The 16,129-nt window shown below is 34.3% G+C and overlaps 1 protein-coding gene across 2 annotated transcripts; it reads left to right on the top strand.

Moving 5' to 3' along the window:
- Nucleotides 1–244: 244 nt before the first annotated feature.
- On the top strand, nt 245–15,867 carry LOC110722069 (probable inactive DNA (cytosine-5)-methyltransferase DRM3). Of its 2 annotated transcripts, XM_021901304.1 has the most exons (12): nt 245–721; nt 1,798–1,886; nt 1,994–2,122; nt 2,957–3,053; nt 3,225–3,271; nt 5,662–5,772; nt 6,816–6,923; nt 9,036–9,135; nt 9,853–9,962; nt 10,977–11,079; nt 11,411–11,490; nt 14,137–15,867. In XM_021901304.1, exons 2-12 carry the CDS (start codon nt 1,881–1,883, stop codon nt 15,532–15,534), a joined length of 2,289 nt encoding a protein of 762 aa, XP_021756996.1. In that variant the 5' UTR covers nt 245–721; nt 1,798–1,880; the 3' UTR covers nt 15,535–15,867. The 2 variants fall into 2 exon arrangements, with proteins under 2 accessions (XP_021756996.1, XP_021756997.1); XM_021901305.1 differs by lacking the exons at nt 245–721; nt 1,798–1,886; nt 1,994–2,122; nt 2,957–3,053 and having other exon boundaries at nt 3,225–3,275.
- Nucleotides 15,868–16,129: the final 262 nt, after the last annotated feature.

The following is a 16,129-nucleotide window of genomic DNA, read 5'->3' as shown; positions in this document are numbered from 1 at the left end:
AAATGTTTACCCCATTTGTTTTTTCCAATAACCATTAATATTAAATTTTTTACCAAAATTCCCTCCAATTTGCAATAATATTTGTGCAAGTTTAACTTTCCTATGTAATTTTTGTTTTCCCGTGTAATTTTATTACTTTCTCTCTCTACTTTTTCGCATACTCAATGTCAATTTAAATGTCAATTTATTTTTTCAATGTAATCTAACTATTCTTATTTGTGTTTATTAATTCCCGTGAAAAATGCCCATTAGGGACTATCAAAAGGGGATGAAGGGAATAACAAAGACCGGAAATAAGTTCTCGATACTCGAATTAGTCACGGGAAAAACCGTAAAAGGGTTCATTTATTTTATAGTTACGTACAATCAGTCAAGCAAAAGAGTACAAAATCAAATGTTGGGTTCGAAATATGTTAGGTGTCAAAAAAACTCAAAACAAAAAATAAAAAATAAAAAATTCCAAATTATTTAATTGAATCTACGGTCAAAGTAGTAGTCATACACAAACACACACGCGCACACTCACTTTCTCTCTCCTCCGCCGTCAGCGCCACCTGACGCCGCCATCTCCGACGCCGCTATCGCACTCTACGTCGTTGCGACGCCGCCATTTTCGACCACATCATCGACTGACACAGGCGACGACACTGCTGGATTCTCTCTCCTCCAGTTGCATCCTCTGAGTTTGCATGTCGTAAATTCGCCATTTTCTGTTTGTGAGGTTTGTGAGAAACCCTAACTATTTTCCCCCTTTTGTGATTGTTAGAATTCTTGTTTTTTGGATGAATTTTGGTCTGAGTTTGCATGTATGTTTGGTGTCTAATTTTTTGTTGTTGTTGAATTATAATTTTGATTTTGGTGTCAATTTCTTGTTAATTCTGTCGCTAATGTAGGAAATTGGTTCAATTAGGACTACAATTGAATTCTTTGTTTCTGTCAAATGTTATTCCGGTCAAAGTCTGTTTCGGTTCGGTTTTTGGCATTGTCAATGTTGTTCAAAAAATTTGTTCAAGAAAGCTTTGATGTTGAGCCATCTTGAGATCATCACTTGTTTGCGTAACTTTAATACGTGTGAACTAGAATGTGATATACTACGTACTCGTATTATATTGGACTGTTGGAGTTCTGGGCTAATTTAACAAAATCGAGTAGCGAATGGCCTGTCTTTACCTGTTCAAGGTGTAGGAACGTATTGTCTTTGGCGTTGCAATGAGCATCTTGGTGCTTTTGGTTTGATGATATTGTTTTGTTGTTGTCAATGTGGATGGTTAAATTGAATGTCGCTCATGTTGTAGGCGATTTAGTTAGAATGTGCCATTCACATATAGTGTGCTTGGATGTGAAAAGTTAGAGGTAAATGAAGGCGAGATAGGTTGAATGAACGACCCATTTTTGTCTTGTTTTGGGTGTGGAATGAGATAGGAAAGGTATTGATAGGTATCCAAAATAATTATAATATTCTCCTATTTTTTGTGTTTTCCCGTGATGGGGTGATCGCTTTTTGCTCATAAATAAAATTGTCCTACTTATCTTGTACCAAATGAAGGAAATCCAGGATATGTGCTTTGCTAATACATTATGGCGTTGTTTGGTGCCTTTTTCCTTCAATTAATAGTATTTTTTATAAGTACGATGCTAGTATTCCTTATATTAAATGGCTAATCCACTGTATTCTTAAAATTTTTTGTCTCTTTAATTTCATTCGAAGAGTTAAAGTAATCAGAGTATATTTCATTTTTAAAATTTTTTTGTCTCTTTTTTGGTTGCTTCACTTGCATGTGTTTGTGTTTTTTTCAGGAATCTCAAGAAAGTGCTCAGGTTGTGTAGTTTGGGGGATCACCAAGTACACATCTTGAGCACTGTTGCTACTATTGTGTCTCATGATGGTATGCTCTCAAATTTTCTGTTGATTTAATAGATGATACATCATGTCCGCAATATGTTTTTTGGCTAATATATGTATTTGTAATCATTTTTTCCGTGGCTCTTTCAGCCTAAGGTTTTAAACATCTCAGATACAGAAAGTTTATCTGATGGGGAGGATGAAAACCAAAGCATACGTGACATAGATGGATTGGGATTTGAAATGACATCGGAGGTTGCAGAGCCAAGGCATCTTGGGGTAATGTGAAATTTTTTGTTGTTCACTTATTCTAAATGTTGAATGGAGATATTGCAATCTGTTAAATTGTCCCCCCTCTTGCACTTGTAACCTCCTGTCCTCCTAACTGTGATATATGTATGCAAGTTCCAAAAGTAACATATCAACATTATGATGGTTTTTCTTGGGTTAATTATTTAGGAGCCCTTTCCCTAAATAATGTTGCGAAATTATCTAATTCCCAAATTACAACTACTCTTTTTTTAATTCCCATTATACCGTCCACGTCAGCTAAGGAAAACAAACCGATTTTTTTTTTCTCGGTCCAACAACAAACTGCTACTTCAAGTAGCGGTTTTAATTTTGTAAACCGCTACTTCAAGTAGCGGTTTTCCTCAAAACACCACTACTTGAAGTAGCGGTTTATGAAATTAAAACCGATACTTCAAGTAGCGGTTTATGGGTTTGTTTTGTAAGTTTTCTTTCAAAACAAAATATCTGTAAATCAGTAATTAGTAAATACAAACCGCTACTTGAAGTAGCGGTTTTTAATATGTAAACCGCTACTTGAAGTAGCGGTTTTCTAATAAACCCGTTTTTTTAAAAAATTCCCACTGAACCGGTGACGTGGACGGTATGGTGGGAATTAAAAAAAGACTAGCTGTAATTTGCCAATGACAATATATTTTCTATCTTTTACATACGTGGTTCTAAGTTTTGGGGACTTGCTTTTCTTTGCAACAAATTTTAATTGCACTGATGTTGTGCAAATTTGAGGATTTGGACTCATGTTTCTGGATCAGAAGGTTTCTTTCAGGATATATTAACGTCTTTTTTTGATATCATATTTCTCAGGAAAATGTTGCCAGCTCATCGGGAACTAATTTGAGATCTTCTTTCATTGGCATGGGATTTACTCCTTCTCTAATAGATAAAGTGATTAAAGAAAAAGGTAACAAATGTGATTTTATCTTCGTGAATATTTATGCAATGTATGCTGCAATATGTCAAATTAGAAAAAGGAAGTTGCAAGAAGAAATTGACCTAGTATTAGCTAATTCTGTTTGTGAATATATATTTATGTGATTATTACTGATAAAATATATCTTTCTGAAAACCATAGGGGAGGAAGATGCTGGCTTGTTGTTGGATACTCTCTTTGCATATTCAGTAAGTAAGAATGTTTTGTTAGCTCTTTCTCGTATGGTTTTTTGGTTGAGGGTTTGTTTATTTTGTGCATTTGATATATAATTTGCATGACTGGCTATTAAGGGATTTCCAAGCATAGCAATTTTGTCTATCATTTTCTTATCATATTTTGCTTTTCCCTTTACAAAATTTGTGTTAAAAATCCTATAATTTTGACATACCTATACACTTTCCTGCTAGTTATTTATTATCAGTATTCAGGAAAAACCTGCAGGTGGAAATTCAAGAATTGCATTGATTTGTAATTTTAAAGCAATATCATGTTTTTTTCCCCTCTAATTTGTCGCATGATTTTTTATGTATAACTTTGAAATTATTAGGGTTAAATAATCTACCTCTTTCATTCTTTAAATATTGCACCATGGGGAGAGGGCACAATTTTTTTTAGTGGGAAAAAAGAAGAGAGAGAGGAAAAAAAAATACAAATTTGTCCATGTGATTGTAAATTTGTAAGCATAAACTAAATAAACAAGTGGTATTTTTTTTCCTAAAATGGGTATGGTGCAATATTTTTTTTTTGAAATTTTAGCAAAAAATCACCTTTAAATCTTATTTTTTTGCATATAACCATCTTTTAAAAAAATGTTGCAAAAAATTTTGTTGCAAATTACTACTTTTTTAGCCAAATTTATCAATTGTTTTTGCAAAAAACCACCTTTTAAATCTTATTTTTTGCATATAACCATGTTTAAAATTTTTTTTTTTTGTGCAAAAGACCACCAATTCTAAAAATTTTGTTACAAATTACCACTTTTTTAGCCAAATTTATCAAAAAAAATGTTGCAAAAGGCCACCAATTCTAACAATTGATAAATTTGGCTAAAAATGAGGTAAGTTGCAACAAAATTTTTAAAATAGGTGGTCTTTTGCAACATTTTTTTTAAAAGGTGGTTATATGCAAAAAATAAGTTTTAAAAGGTGTTTTTTTTTTTCTTTCAAAATTTCCTTTTTTTTTTTTCCTAACCTGAAAAGCTCTTTTAAGAAGCTCTTTACCAAACACTCCAAAGAGCTTTCTGAAATGGTCAAACATCTTTTTTGGCTCCAAAGGCTCTTTTTACTCCAAAAAGCTCCTAACCAAACACCTTCATAGTGGCTAGTGATGTATGCTTTTTTTCTGTTATTTTGTTGTGTGCTTAGCAATGGTGGACCTTTCTTTTTCTCAGCTAAGAATTTATTATTTAAATAGATCACATGAGATATAATGGGGATTTAGATTTACTGGGCTTGATAGCAATTTCCGTGTTGCATTTTACTGGATAATTGTGGAAGCTCTGGGTGTTCTTACTGAACAGGGTAAGTATTTGGGTATACATGAACTTGTTTGGTGCTGTCCCTGGAAAATCATAAAGTTCTGCAACATAGTCCCATGGCCCATGAATGGTGATTGGTGAGCAGCAAGTATATGGGATAGAGTATTCTACCTTTTAATGGTATTACGATGATGTAAACTGTGATATTGATATCAAACGCCTCATTACATTGTTTGTATTTCCTTCACAAACAGTTATCGTCTTTTTGGGATTATGGGGTAATTTGAAAGCTTTAAACATTGTAATTGGTAGTTCTGTGTATTTTTTATTAGTCGTACAAAGTTGTTTTTATGTGGATCTCGTATCTTTAGTTTTAAAAAGAGTTAGACACACCAAGGTGCTAAGGATCCTTGGAGCCTAGGCGAGGGCGCATGCCTTTTGTAATTGAGGCACATTTTTTTAGTTTGAATTTTATTTTTAATTTACTGTTTTTCTTGTGTTAAATTTTTACGGGGTACTACGTATGGGATGATTAAATGGCTGATGGGTGCCACAATTTTAGCTTCGTCATTTTGTTTTCTCTGTTATTCTCAGTAGAGGTATTGATATTGAAAATTATCTGCTTAACATCGGGATCTGAGATTCCAACAGTGTGAAATACTTTCCAAATAAGAGGATGACGAGAGGTTTTGGTTTTTGTTATACTAGTGTAGAACTCTAATCGAATTGTTGAAACTAAATTAGTTCCGACCAACATCCACTTTGAATTAGTTTTTAAATTTTGATCACCTAGTGTTTTATCTATCATGTTAGTAATAATTTGTCTTGCTAACACCATGATACTTGGCTTAATTATTATGCTGGTGTTAGTTGCTGACAAGTGGAAAAGACAATGCTTAAGAGAATCTTAGAAAAAAGAATAGAAAATGAAGGTGTTATGCCATCATGCATGATGTAAATAGAATTTATAATGATCTATTCATTCCTTTTCCCTTGGTTGCTAATGCGTCAAAACCTTTGTCACTTTGTATTATTCATTGGTAGTTTTTCTATATTTTAAGCTACAATGGCTAATTATACATGTTTTTTCCCTTTATATAGGCTGATCAAAAGTCAAATTCTGAATCATCAGATTCGTTGGGTCCATTGGTTGATGAACGTAGTTACAACAGAAGCCCACCTGTGCCTGATGCTCAGAATCATGTAGAGAAGGTATTTTATAATTGGTTTGTCTGCATCTTTGGAAGTTCTCGATGGTCCTATTAGGGCTTTTGTGAATTCATTAAATTCCAAGGGAACTTCTTAGTTCTATTTTAGCTCTTAATGTGAACCTATACCTCTACTATCCATTTTATGGTGTAATATTCATGTGCCATTACTTTACTTATAATTTAAATGGAATAAGTTACAATGGCTCACTATTTTACGTTGCATCTTAATTAGTGTGAGTTTGAAAATGGGTACCGCATGCCGAGGACAAGGGGAAAGTTTGGGTTCCATACATTTTACCTTCATTACCCTGCTGGGGTGAGATCCTCCTTTAGAAGCATTAGGATAATATTGATGTTGATATACAAATATGAACCTATCTCAACCATCTAAAATGTGTGACAAAGGTTAATTTCCCTTTGTATAAAGCATTCTATAAATATTATTATGATAAAAAAAAGAGAGACACAAAATGAGATAAATGAGCTAATGAATTGCCACCTTCCTTTCTAATTCATAGATTATTCAGGCTACAGCCTTAGTATGCGTCGGTGACATTGCAGTTGTGAGATGATATTTCTGCAAATTCAAACTATCATCATAAATGTGATTGCAGGCATTGCAGCTGCAATTTTTTCTGCATGCTTTCAAGTTTCAATCTAAATGACCTATTTTATATAGGTTGTAAAATCATAATTCTCAATGAATGAACTTACATATGGTAAATTTTATTAATCAATCTTCCTTAGTAAGAACAGACTAGGATACCTGACCTGTAAAGTTTAATCTTTGATGAGTGTTGACAAAAAAATTTGCTTATATCTTTTGTCTTGTCAAAATGAGAGCACTGTTTAGGAAAGTTGGGAAATGATCCTCTATCTAAACGTGTCTCTGCTCAGTAGCAAATGATTTAATTTGTTAATATATTAGATCCAGATAATAACTTATGAAGCTACATTTGGTATACTTTTCCTATCATGTCTCATCTTTGTCACACTAAGTCAAGCATATCTTAACTTTGTCTCATGTTCTTTTGTTATACACAGACTCTGCAAGGAACAAAGTCTATGTCATCATCAGAGTCATTGGATAGCTTGTTTGATGATGATAAAGATGTAGAAGCCATCACATCTGCAGAATTTCATCCAAAGCAGGTAATTTATGGTTATGTTTTTTTAGTTTGTTTTTCCATGGCGTGACTCATTATTCTACATAGTTTTGCAATGAAAAAGAATGAATGCTACACAACATAGGAGCAAAGGAACAGTGATCAACTTGTCCATGGTTTTGTTTTTGTTGTTTGTTTTCTCTTTGTGGAGTGAGTAATTTATTATGTAGTTTCTACTATAAGAAAGAATGAATAATACTAATGTTGAAGAATAGCAGTTGTCCTAAGGTTACACATGTTTTTTAGGAAAGGAAATACTGATGAATCTTGCCACGTAGTATGATTTAGGTAAATGGGCGGTTAAATTATGCAGTGAAGTGGATGCCTAGAGTTTGAGTCTTCTACTATCTTATTTATCTGTATGAATTGACATAGAAATACTGCACTTAACAGTTTGAACAGACATTCCTGCTGAGTTATGTATTTGTTTTGTTTTAGGGAAATATTCTATCAGATGGCTTTAGATGGCCTTTATTTATTTATTTATTTTATTTTATTTTTATGTTTTAAATCTATTACTACTTGCACTGTCAATCTGTCGTTATCATTGCTATACCCTGTAGTTATAGTATTTATTTTTTCACTTCTTTCTTTCTCTTTTTAAAAAGCAAATATTGTATATATAAACAACTACAAAATGAACAACATTACTGGTTAACTCGGTTTATATGAAACTAATTAAGCAACTCTTAAAAGGCCAAGCCAACATACTTTATAATGACACTATAAGTGATCTTGTCCCACAACAAACTAGAAGATAAAGAAGCTTGTGAAAAGGCGCTGTAGTTTTGGCCCTACCAAACTTACCATATACTTTCTCCGTTTTTATTTACTCGACCTATGGCCTTTGGCGCAATATTGAAAGAAAGGAGAGAGAAAGTGTGGTTGGTGAACTTGGTGCACATGGTTTACTTCATTACCTTAAAGAGCAGATGAATTGTTGTCCCCTCGTGAATTTTATAAGGGTAATTTATTGAATTTGGCTACCAAAAGTTTACGTGATATAGTATGAGTCAAGTTATATGATTTTCCCATTATAGGAACGTTAGTCAAGTAAATTAAAAAACGAGCAAGTAATTGCCATAGAAGCGTTATGCCATAGTGACTAGCTAGTTACTTTAAAAAAAAAAAAATAAAAAAAAAATTGCAACCTCAAGTAGGTGAACAAGTTACTATCAGCTCTGAAAATCAAACAAATATCAGGTGAAATAATGAACCCCTGCCTTCACTCTTGGAGCATATCATTAGTATTATTCCTTCCCAGTGCCAATGTTCACTATAGATCCTCACTAGAAGAGGAACCGTTACCTTCTAAATAAAGTTTGCTTTTGGAATAGCTGGAAATCAAGGGGCTATGATCAAGCCATCAAAAAGAAAATAGTTTGATTTAATTGGAAAGGACCTTGAAGGATTACCCATCCCCATTATTTACTTTCTAGTTGAACAAGATTTAGTTCAATCTTGCAATGATGATTTCTTCATGACTTGTTAGTTAGTCTAATAAAATTCACTTCTGGTTTGTGTTTGTAAGATACTGTCAATGAGTGCTTAGGTGGATCATGGTTTATAAAATTTACTCCCTTATTTCTCCTTTACAACAACCATCCATTGTGCACCCTCCATTGCCCAAGAAGATTAATAGATTAAGTTAATGTATCTAAAAAAATAAAAACGTAAAAGGATTGAAATTGATTTAAAACAAACTTACCAAAATTTCTCAAGGTTGAGAGAAAGCCACTCACAAATGCTTGACTTTAGGAATTTGAAGATGGCCATTGAGATGCCGGAGTCTTCTTGGTTGAATTTGGCCTTCCAAAGGCTGGTATGCTGTCTCCCAGTAATATTGATTGTTTTTTGAATGTGTTGATGAGATTGTCTTAGAAATATATATATTTTCCAATTATCTCCTATGTTGTATGTGCTACTCTTTCATTTTACTCAGCTTTGCCCAACTGAAATATGTATTATTGTTTAAAAATTCCATTTATTGCTTGATGACCTCCACTAGAGTGTCTGATTTTAGTCCTTTATAAGTTATAGCGAGTGTTCTTTTGCATTATCTACGCTTGAGTTTCACCTTTGGTCCCATTGTCCGTAGGAGCCTGATGCAGTTGAGGATCTTGATGGTGACAAGAGGGCATCATTATTAATGATGAATTTTCCTATTGCTGATGTTGACTTTGCAATCAGTAAACTTGGTAAGCTGAAGGTCAACCTTGTTATTTTATTATTATTTTTTTTATAAAGTTAATATTATAGCTCATATTGCTTTTAAAGAAGATAGTTACGTGTAATTTTGTACATATGTGGCAAAGTTTATATGAAGTATTGTTTAGAGCCAGTTCTCCTAATTAAAATAAAATCTGGAGACCAATTAGGATGTGACACATGGCATTTTAAAAATATTTATTAATGTCATTTTAGGAAGCCCACCCGCTACGCATTAACCTGGGATTTTTTTCAGTTAATCAGAAGGTGGGACTATTCAAATAATGAATGTCAGGGACGTTCTTTCTTTTTTTTTCTTCTCTATTATTTATTACTCAAAAGTATTACTTTGAGTTTACGGAGTAGAGATTACTAATATGCTGTTTGACACCAATAGTATATGGTAATATAGGACAGGTACTCTCTATATATATTTATTTTATGTTTAATCCTTCTTTGGTTCTTCCTGAACCTTCTGGCTGCTTGAATTTATTTTATTTGCGCTAATATTATTGTTTATATAGATTTTGTGCTATATGATTGTAACCTTATTGTGCTTTCTAGGCATTTGAGACAAATGATCTATTAAATATAAAAAGTTTGTTGGGATTACTGTATTTTCTATATAAGAAATTAAAGGGTATTGAAGTATAATTTCCATACATCTGTAATTGTAAATGGATGGATTATTTTGGTGCTATAACCAGGTAAGAGTGCTCCAATCAATGAGCTAGTGGACTTCATCATTGCAGCTCAGATTGCTGAGAGTGAAAACGGTAACAGCCTGCCAAATGGTGATCATGTGGACAGTAATGAGGTGTGCTGTTTGATTATGCCGTGATATTTTTTTTGAAGCTTGGTATTACAATTTTCTCTTAAAAAGTGTATGAACTAACTTACATTTTAATGCTTGAATTATTGGTTTTCTTTTATGCTGTGTGACATTTTTGAAGCTTGGTATTACAAGTTTCTCTTAGAAAGTGTATAGTTGTATGTTACATCTTAATGAGTTAATTCACTGAATTGTTCGTATGTCCAAGCTAGTACCCGCTGTCCCAATTTAATGATCATAGGAAGGCTTGCACAGAGTTTTAGGTGATAAACTGTTGTTGGCTTATCCATTAAATTTTAATTGAAAAGTATGGAAGATAGTGGTGGAATATCTTTTATTGAATGAGTGTGAGATCCTTACTACTTTTAATAGTGGAAAAAAGAGGTAATAGAATATTGGTACAAGGGAGTATGAGAATTAAGTTGGGACAAGGGAGTAATCTAATGTTATACGGGGTAAACAAGTACCTAATACAAAGTACATACAAGTATGTATACATTTATTTGATGCACCAACACAACGTAGCTAGGCAAGACAACTAAAGAGAGAAAAAGAGCTCAAAGAGCTCTCACAATTCTATTAATGATTCTGTATGGCTTTCATCTCAACCGATTAAGGTCCCCCCAGGATCCTGTATGATGTTTTTGTGTCCTGATGGGGACCTATCCTGCTGTATCCCTTGCATTTTGGATTTATTTATTCGACTTGGGAATTGGGATTCTTGAATTAAATTAAGACCCCCACATTCTACTTTTTGTTAATGTGGAATCAAAAGATCCTAGTACGGATCTGGGATCATGTGCACTTCTTAGATCATTGCATCACAAGATCCAGAATTAGATTTCAGCATCCTTGCCATGTACAGTCAAAGGTCTGCAGGAAATGCTAATCCATCATGGGCTGGAGCAGCCTTGTGGTAATTTACTAGGATAAAGATGTGTGGTAGATTCACAGAGTTGCATGATTTTCTTTTAATTATTAATACATTTTGAACTACAGAATTGCAGTACGGATGCTTTATTTGGAACCATGGACAAGACTCTACAGCTGCTTCAAATGGGATTCAACGAGCAAGAAGTTTCACTGGCTATTGAAAAGCTGGGTAAGATTTCTTTATGATGTATGGTAGCTGGCTGTTTGGAGCCTTCTGTCAGAGATAAAAGGGTGTGCATTTGGCTATGTACCTCTGCTATATATAATTTGAATAGGCTATTGTAATTGATTTCAAACATCACTTAAATAAATGCTTTCTGGTGTGGGTGGGTCAAAGGGTCAAACCTGGGTTTAATTTTTATTCTCCGAGGGGGGCCATTTTGAACTATCTAACAATAGTAGCTCTGTGGATGGTTACGGCGAGCTTGTTGCTTGTCATTGATTTTGCTTGTGACCAAAAACAAAGGTGCTCATTATTTTTTAATTTTTTTTCCTTTAAGGTTCGGAAGTGCCAGTCATAGAGCTTGCCAACTGCATATGTGCTAGCCAAATGGGTGAATCTTATCGTCTGAGTACTAAGGTTTCACAACTCTTTCCTTCTCACATTTTTATGTTTGTGTATACAATATGTGTAAACTTTGTTCATAGTGAGTAAAGTTTGTGTATACCATATGATATGGTTATTATGGTCACTACAAGGGCTTTGAAGGCCATTTAACTCCTAGTTTCTCTTTTTCTCGAAGCCCAGTTTGTTATTTAATTTTGTGTTTTTATACTCTAACTTCACTATCTATGACTTGCTAAGAGGTAAGCTTTATACTTCACATCCTCCTCTAGAGGTAGGTCTGTCGACTCCATACAAGCTGGCTGTTGCTGCTGCTGCTGTCGGTGTGGACTTTGGTTACTCAAAATTTTATAACTCAGTTCATTGGTAAAGTAAATATTTCTTACTCAAGGGTGTAATAGAAATTGAGACGTTAGCATCTAAGATTATGTCAATTGTCATTCATAATCACACTTCTACCCTTTACACTATGTTTGGATAACAATAGTGAAAGGAAAGGGAGGGGAAGGAAAGAGAGGGAAGAGAAAGGGAGGAGAGGAGAGGTGTGGTGAGGTAAGAGAGTGGGCTTCCAAATCTCTCCATCAATGGAGATTTTGTATATTAAAATGGGAAGGAAAATGGATCCCTCCATTATCATTTCCATTCCCTTGCCATATGTGTTATCCAAATAAGGGAAATTATATCCCTCACTTTCTCTCCTAATATTTCTATTCTAACATAAGGTTTATAGTTTATCTTGATGCCTCTTTAATATGTCCCTTTATTTCCTCATCCAAATAGGAGCCTGGAAGTGAGTTGAGGGATAGAATGACCTTGAGGAAAATGGATCCCTCCATTTCCCTTCCCTTGCCCTGTGTGTTATCCAAGTAAGGGAAATAATATCCCTCACTTTCCCTTCCCTCCAAATTTTACTATCCAACCATAGTGTTAGGGTATATTGTTTATCTTTGATAACCTCTTTGACATGTCCCTGTATTTCCTCATCCAAATAGGAGCACTATGATAGTATGATTTATGTGTTCTATGTGCTTCTTGTACATAAGAGAGATAAAAGAGTGAATGGAAATCAACAAAACTGGTAGCATATAAATCAACTACATGTGAGCCTATATGGAAGACCTAGAAATAAGACAACTTGTCAACTGTGTCACTTCTTGAGAGGGAGGTTGGTCAGATTTGTGCTTTCCAATTTGCTCATATATTTCCATTGCTTGAAATTGCATATCACTTTCCAAATGGTGTGGTATTTGCCGGGAACATTTTTGTGGAAATGAACAAGGATGGGATGTTAGTACTTTCGATAATTTGTCACTCGTTTTAGGGTAGATAAGTTAGGTACATTCTTTTGTGCCTTTCATGTTAATGTGTTATTATTGTTTCTGACAGATATAGAGGTAATGGGTAGTTTTGATTGGGTCTGTTCAGCATTTGGTTAGGCGGATTAAAATCAAATTGGTGATTATGTATCGAGTGGGTATCGGGGCGGGTTTATCATTTGGATTTGTTGGGTTATTCGAGTTTTGATCGAAAGACTCTTAACTGGGTTAATTTTGCACGAGTCAGGTCACCATTGAACTTTTTCTTGATCATTTATGCAACGACTGTAGATGATGAATTTTCTGCTCCAATGTGGATTGTGACCTACTGCCGCAGTTGATTAGGCTGCATGCTATATTTTACTACTTTTGACAATAAATCTTTCATCGTTCTTAAGAAATGCTGCAAAAGAGAGATGTCTGGGTCTCTCTATTTTCATTTTTGAGTTAGTAGTTCACTAGTGTTTTTTTTTTTTTTTTTTTTTTTTTTTTTTTTTTTTTTTTTTTTTTGAGACAAATAGTTCACTAGTTTAGCGAAAGCATCAAAAGACTAGTTTTAACCTTGGCAATTGTATAGACATCGATTTTTGTTATTTAATTTGGCATTAATTCAATGAGATTTACACTTCTTTGTTGTGGACTTGTGCTTTATCAATTATTATGTTATTAATCATATTATGCCTTTGTTCTATAATGGTTTACACACTTTTCATTCAAGTTTTTCCTAGATTAGTTCATACACTTTATTTATTGTATCTATGCCAAAATGGGCCACTATCACAATTAACAATCCCCGTTTTCTGTTTTTCTATTATTAAAAGCACCACACTCTCTCCTATCACATTTATTTCTCTCACAAATTAATACATACAATGCCCTCCCCCCCCCCCCCCCCACCAAAAAAAAAAAAAAAAAAAAAAGAAGGAAGTTGACCTTTCTGAGATAGAGAGTATCAATTAGGTTTTTATTTGCAATAGTTGAAAATGTAATCTGCTATGTGGAAAGTTGTCAAGACAAGAGTTTTAAAAATAATTACTTCATATGAAAGAACATAAATAAATCATTGTAAGTGTTTGATTCAGACATTCAGTAGTGCTCTGGTCAACTTCAATTTGGGTCGTTATCAGGTATCGAATCAATTTGGTTCTTTTTCGGTCATAATCTGGTATTTAACTTTTTTTTTTTTGAGGGAATATATAACTTGATGACAAGCAACCTGGTCCTATTATTGGGTCAGCTAGGTGCTATATTTTAGATGCATTATATTTGCCCTTGCACAGCATGATCAAGTATATCCTCTTCATTGTGATTGCTTATTTTGTTTTTCCCCTTGTTTTCTGTGCAGAATGCTTCGGTGCCTTCAAAGATGAAGAGTTCATCTCATGATGGTTCTTGGTATCGTATCAAGGGAATGCATGGGCATAGTGGTGGTGATATATTTGCTATTAAATCTGAAAATTTTGATGAAGACTTTTTTTCTCAAAGGAGCAGCATGGGCTTAGGGAATATGTACGAAGGTATAAAGCCAAAGGAAGAATATTTTGATGAGCCGAGTTCTTCTATCAGGGATTTTGATTTAGCTGATATAAAGGGTAAAAGGCCAAAAGAAGAATATGAAGATTTGAGTACTCGTTCTTGCTATTCTCGGAAAAAATCAAAAACTCTTACGATTGGCAACAATCCATCCCCGCACGGTAAGACCTTAGGTGACAATTCTGGAATACCCAAGCTATCAAGGCCGTCTGGAAGAGGTATTGATAAAGTGCTTCATGGACCTCCTTATTTCTTATACGGAAATTTTGTGAATATATCTGCCGATGAGTGGCAAAAAGTATCTCAATATTTGTATGCACTCCAACCGGAACATGTTAATACTCAACATTTTTCCGCCTTAAGCAGAATGGAAGGATACATACATAATCTTCCTACTGAAGATCGGTTCCATGTTGATCCAAAGTCGCCAATGTCAATTGAAGAAGCGATACCACACGCGAAGAAGTGGTGGCCGTCATGGGATACAAGGAAGCAATTAAGCTGTATAAATTCTGATAATGTGGGATCAACTCAAATTTGTAGTAGCTTGGGAAAGATGTTAGTCAGCTCTCGAGGTGTACTTTCAAGTGAACGTCAAACAAAAGTAGTCTATTATTGTCGTACAATGAATCTTGTTTGGGCTGGCCCACAAAAGCTTGCCCCCATGGAACCAGAACATTTAGAACGCATTCTAGGATATCCGATTTACCATACAAAAAATCCTGACTTGAATTTGGTGGAGAGGCTTGAATCCTTGAAGCTTTGCTTTCAAACTGATACATTAGGATATTATCTCTCTGTTTTGAAGCCCCTATTCCCTGGTGGGATAACTCTGTTGTCTCTTTATAGTGGGATTGGCGGAGCAGAAGTGGCACTGATTCGGCTTGGAATTTTTTTGAAAGCTGTTGTTTCAGTGGAGTCCTCTGAAACCAAACGTAAGATTTTGAGAAGATGGTGGCAGAATACTGATCAAGCTGGGGAGTTGGTACAGATTGAAGGTATTCAGAAGCTGACAATTAATAAACTGGAGTTCCTCATGAAAAAGTTTGGTGGTTTCGACCTTGTTGTTTGCCAAAACCCATGTACATCTTCAGAAAAAGGCTCTAAGATAGTTCCTGGAAATGGTGAAGATGTAGGGTTGGACTTCACATTGTATTATGAATTTGTTCGTGTCCTGCAACGGGTAAGAAGTATGATGGGAAGGACATGACAAGCAATAAAGTCGCTATTCTGCGAGAGTTTAGTGTAGCAGACTGGAATGGCGCTGCATAGATAACCCATTTTTCAGAGCTTGAGAATGTAATAAGCTGTCATAAATCATAATGTAACTCAGACTCTCAGTTACATTTACTGAGTGGTGAACAAATCAAATGAACATCAAATGCTTATAAGGAGCTGCTCTTCAATGTTAATCAAAGAAGCATGCTCCCCAGTTTGCTAACTAGTAATTTTTTAAGTACTGCTCGATTAGCTGATAAATCATGTATTACTATTCAGATCTCATATAATTATTGTTATTTCTAATCTAATGATATCCATCTTATCTTATTGTTCAAAGCCATTTGCATTTGCATTTAGTTTGTCATTGGAATACTACTCCATTTGTTCCCTATTATTTAAAAAACCTAACCACTGACCTATAATTTTCTCTAGATTTATTGCAACAAATAGGGATTTCCCTTTCTTTTCACTTGTTCTGTAAACGAGAATCAATTCATAATTTTAGTTCATTTTGTGGGTTCTAATGTAACAGGTGACATTAGATTATACCAAAGCCTAGATTTTCTTTAGCACTTTGGTTTGTC

Source organism: Chenopodium quinoa, unplaced genomic scaffold, assembly GCF_001683475.1.
Source record: "Chenopodium quinoa cultivar QQ74 unplaced genomic scaffold, ASM168347v1, whole genome shotgun sequence".
NCBI classification, from domain to species: Eukaryota; Viridiplantae; Streptophyta; class Magnoliopsida; order Caryophyllales; family Amaranthaceae; genus Chenopodium; species Chenopodium quinoa.
The sequence above is the reverse complement of the archived record's forward strand: the minus strand, read 5'-3'. Positions and strand labels throughout refer to the sequence as shown.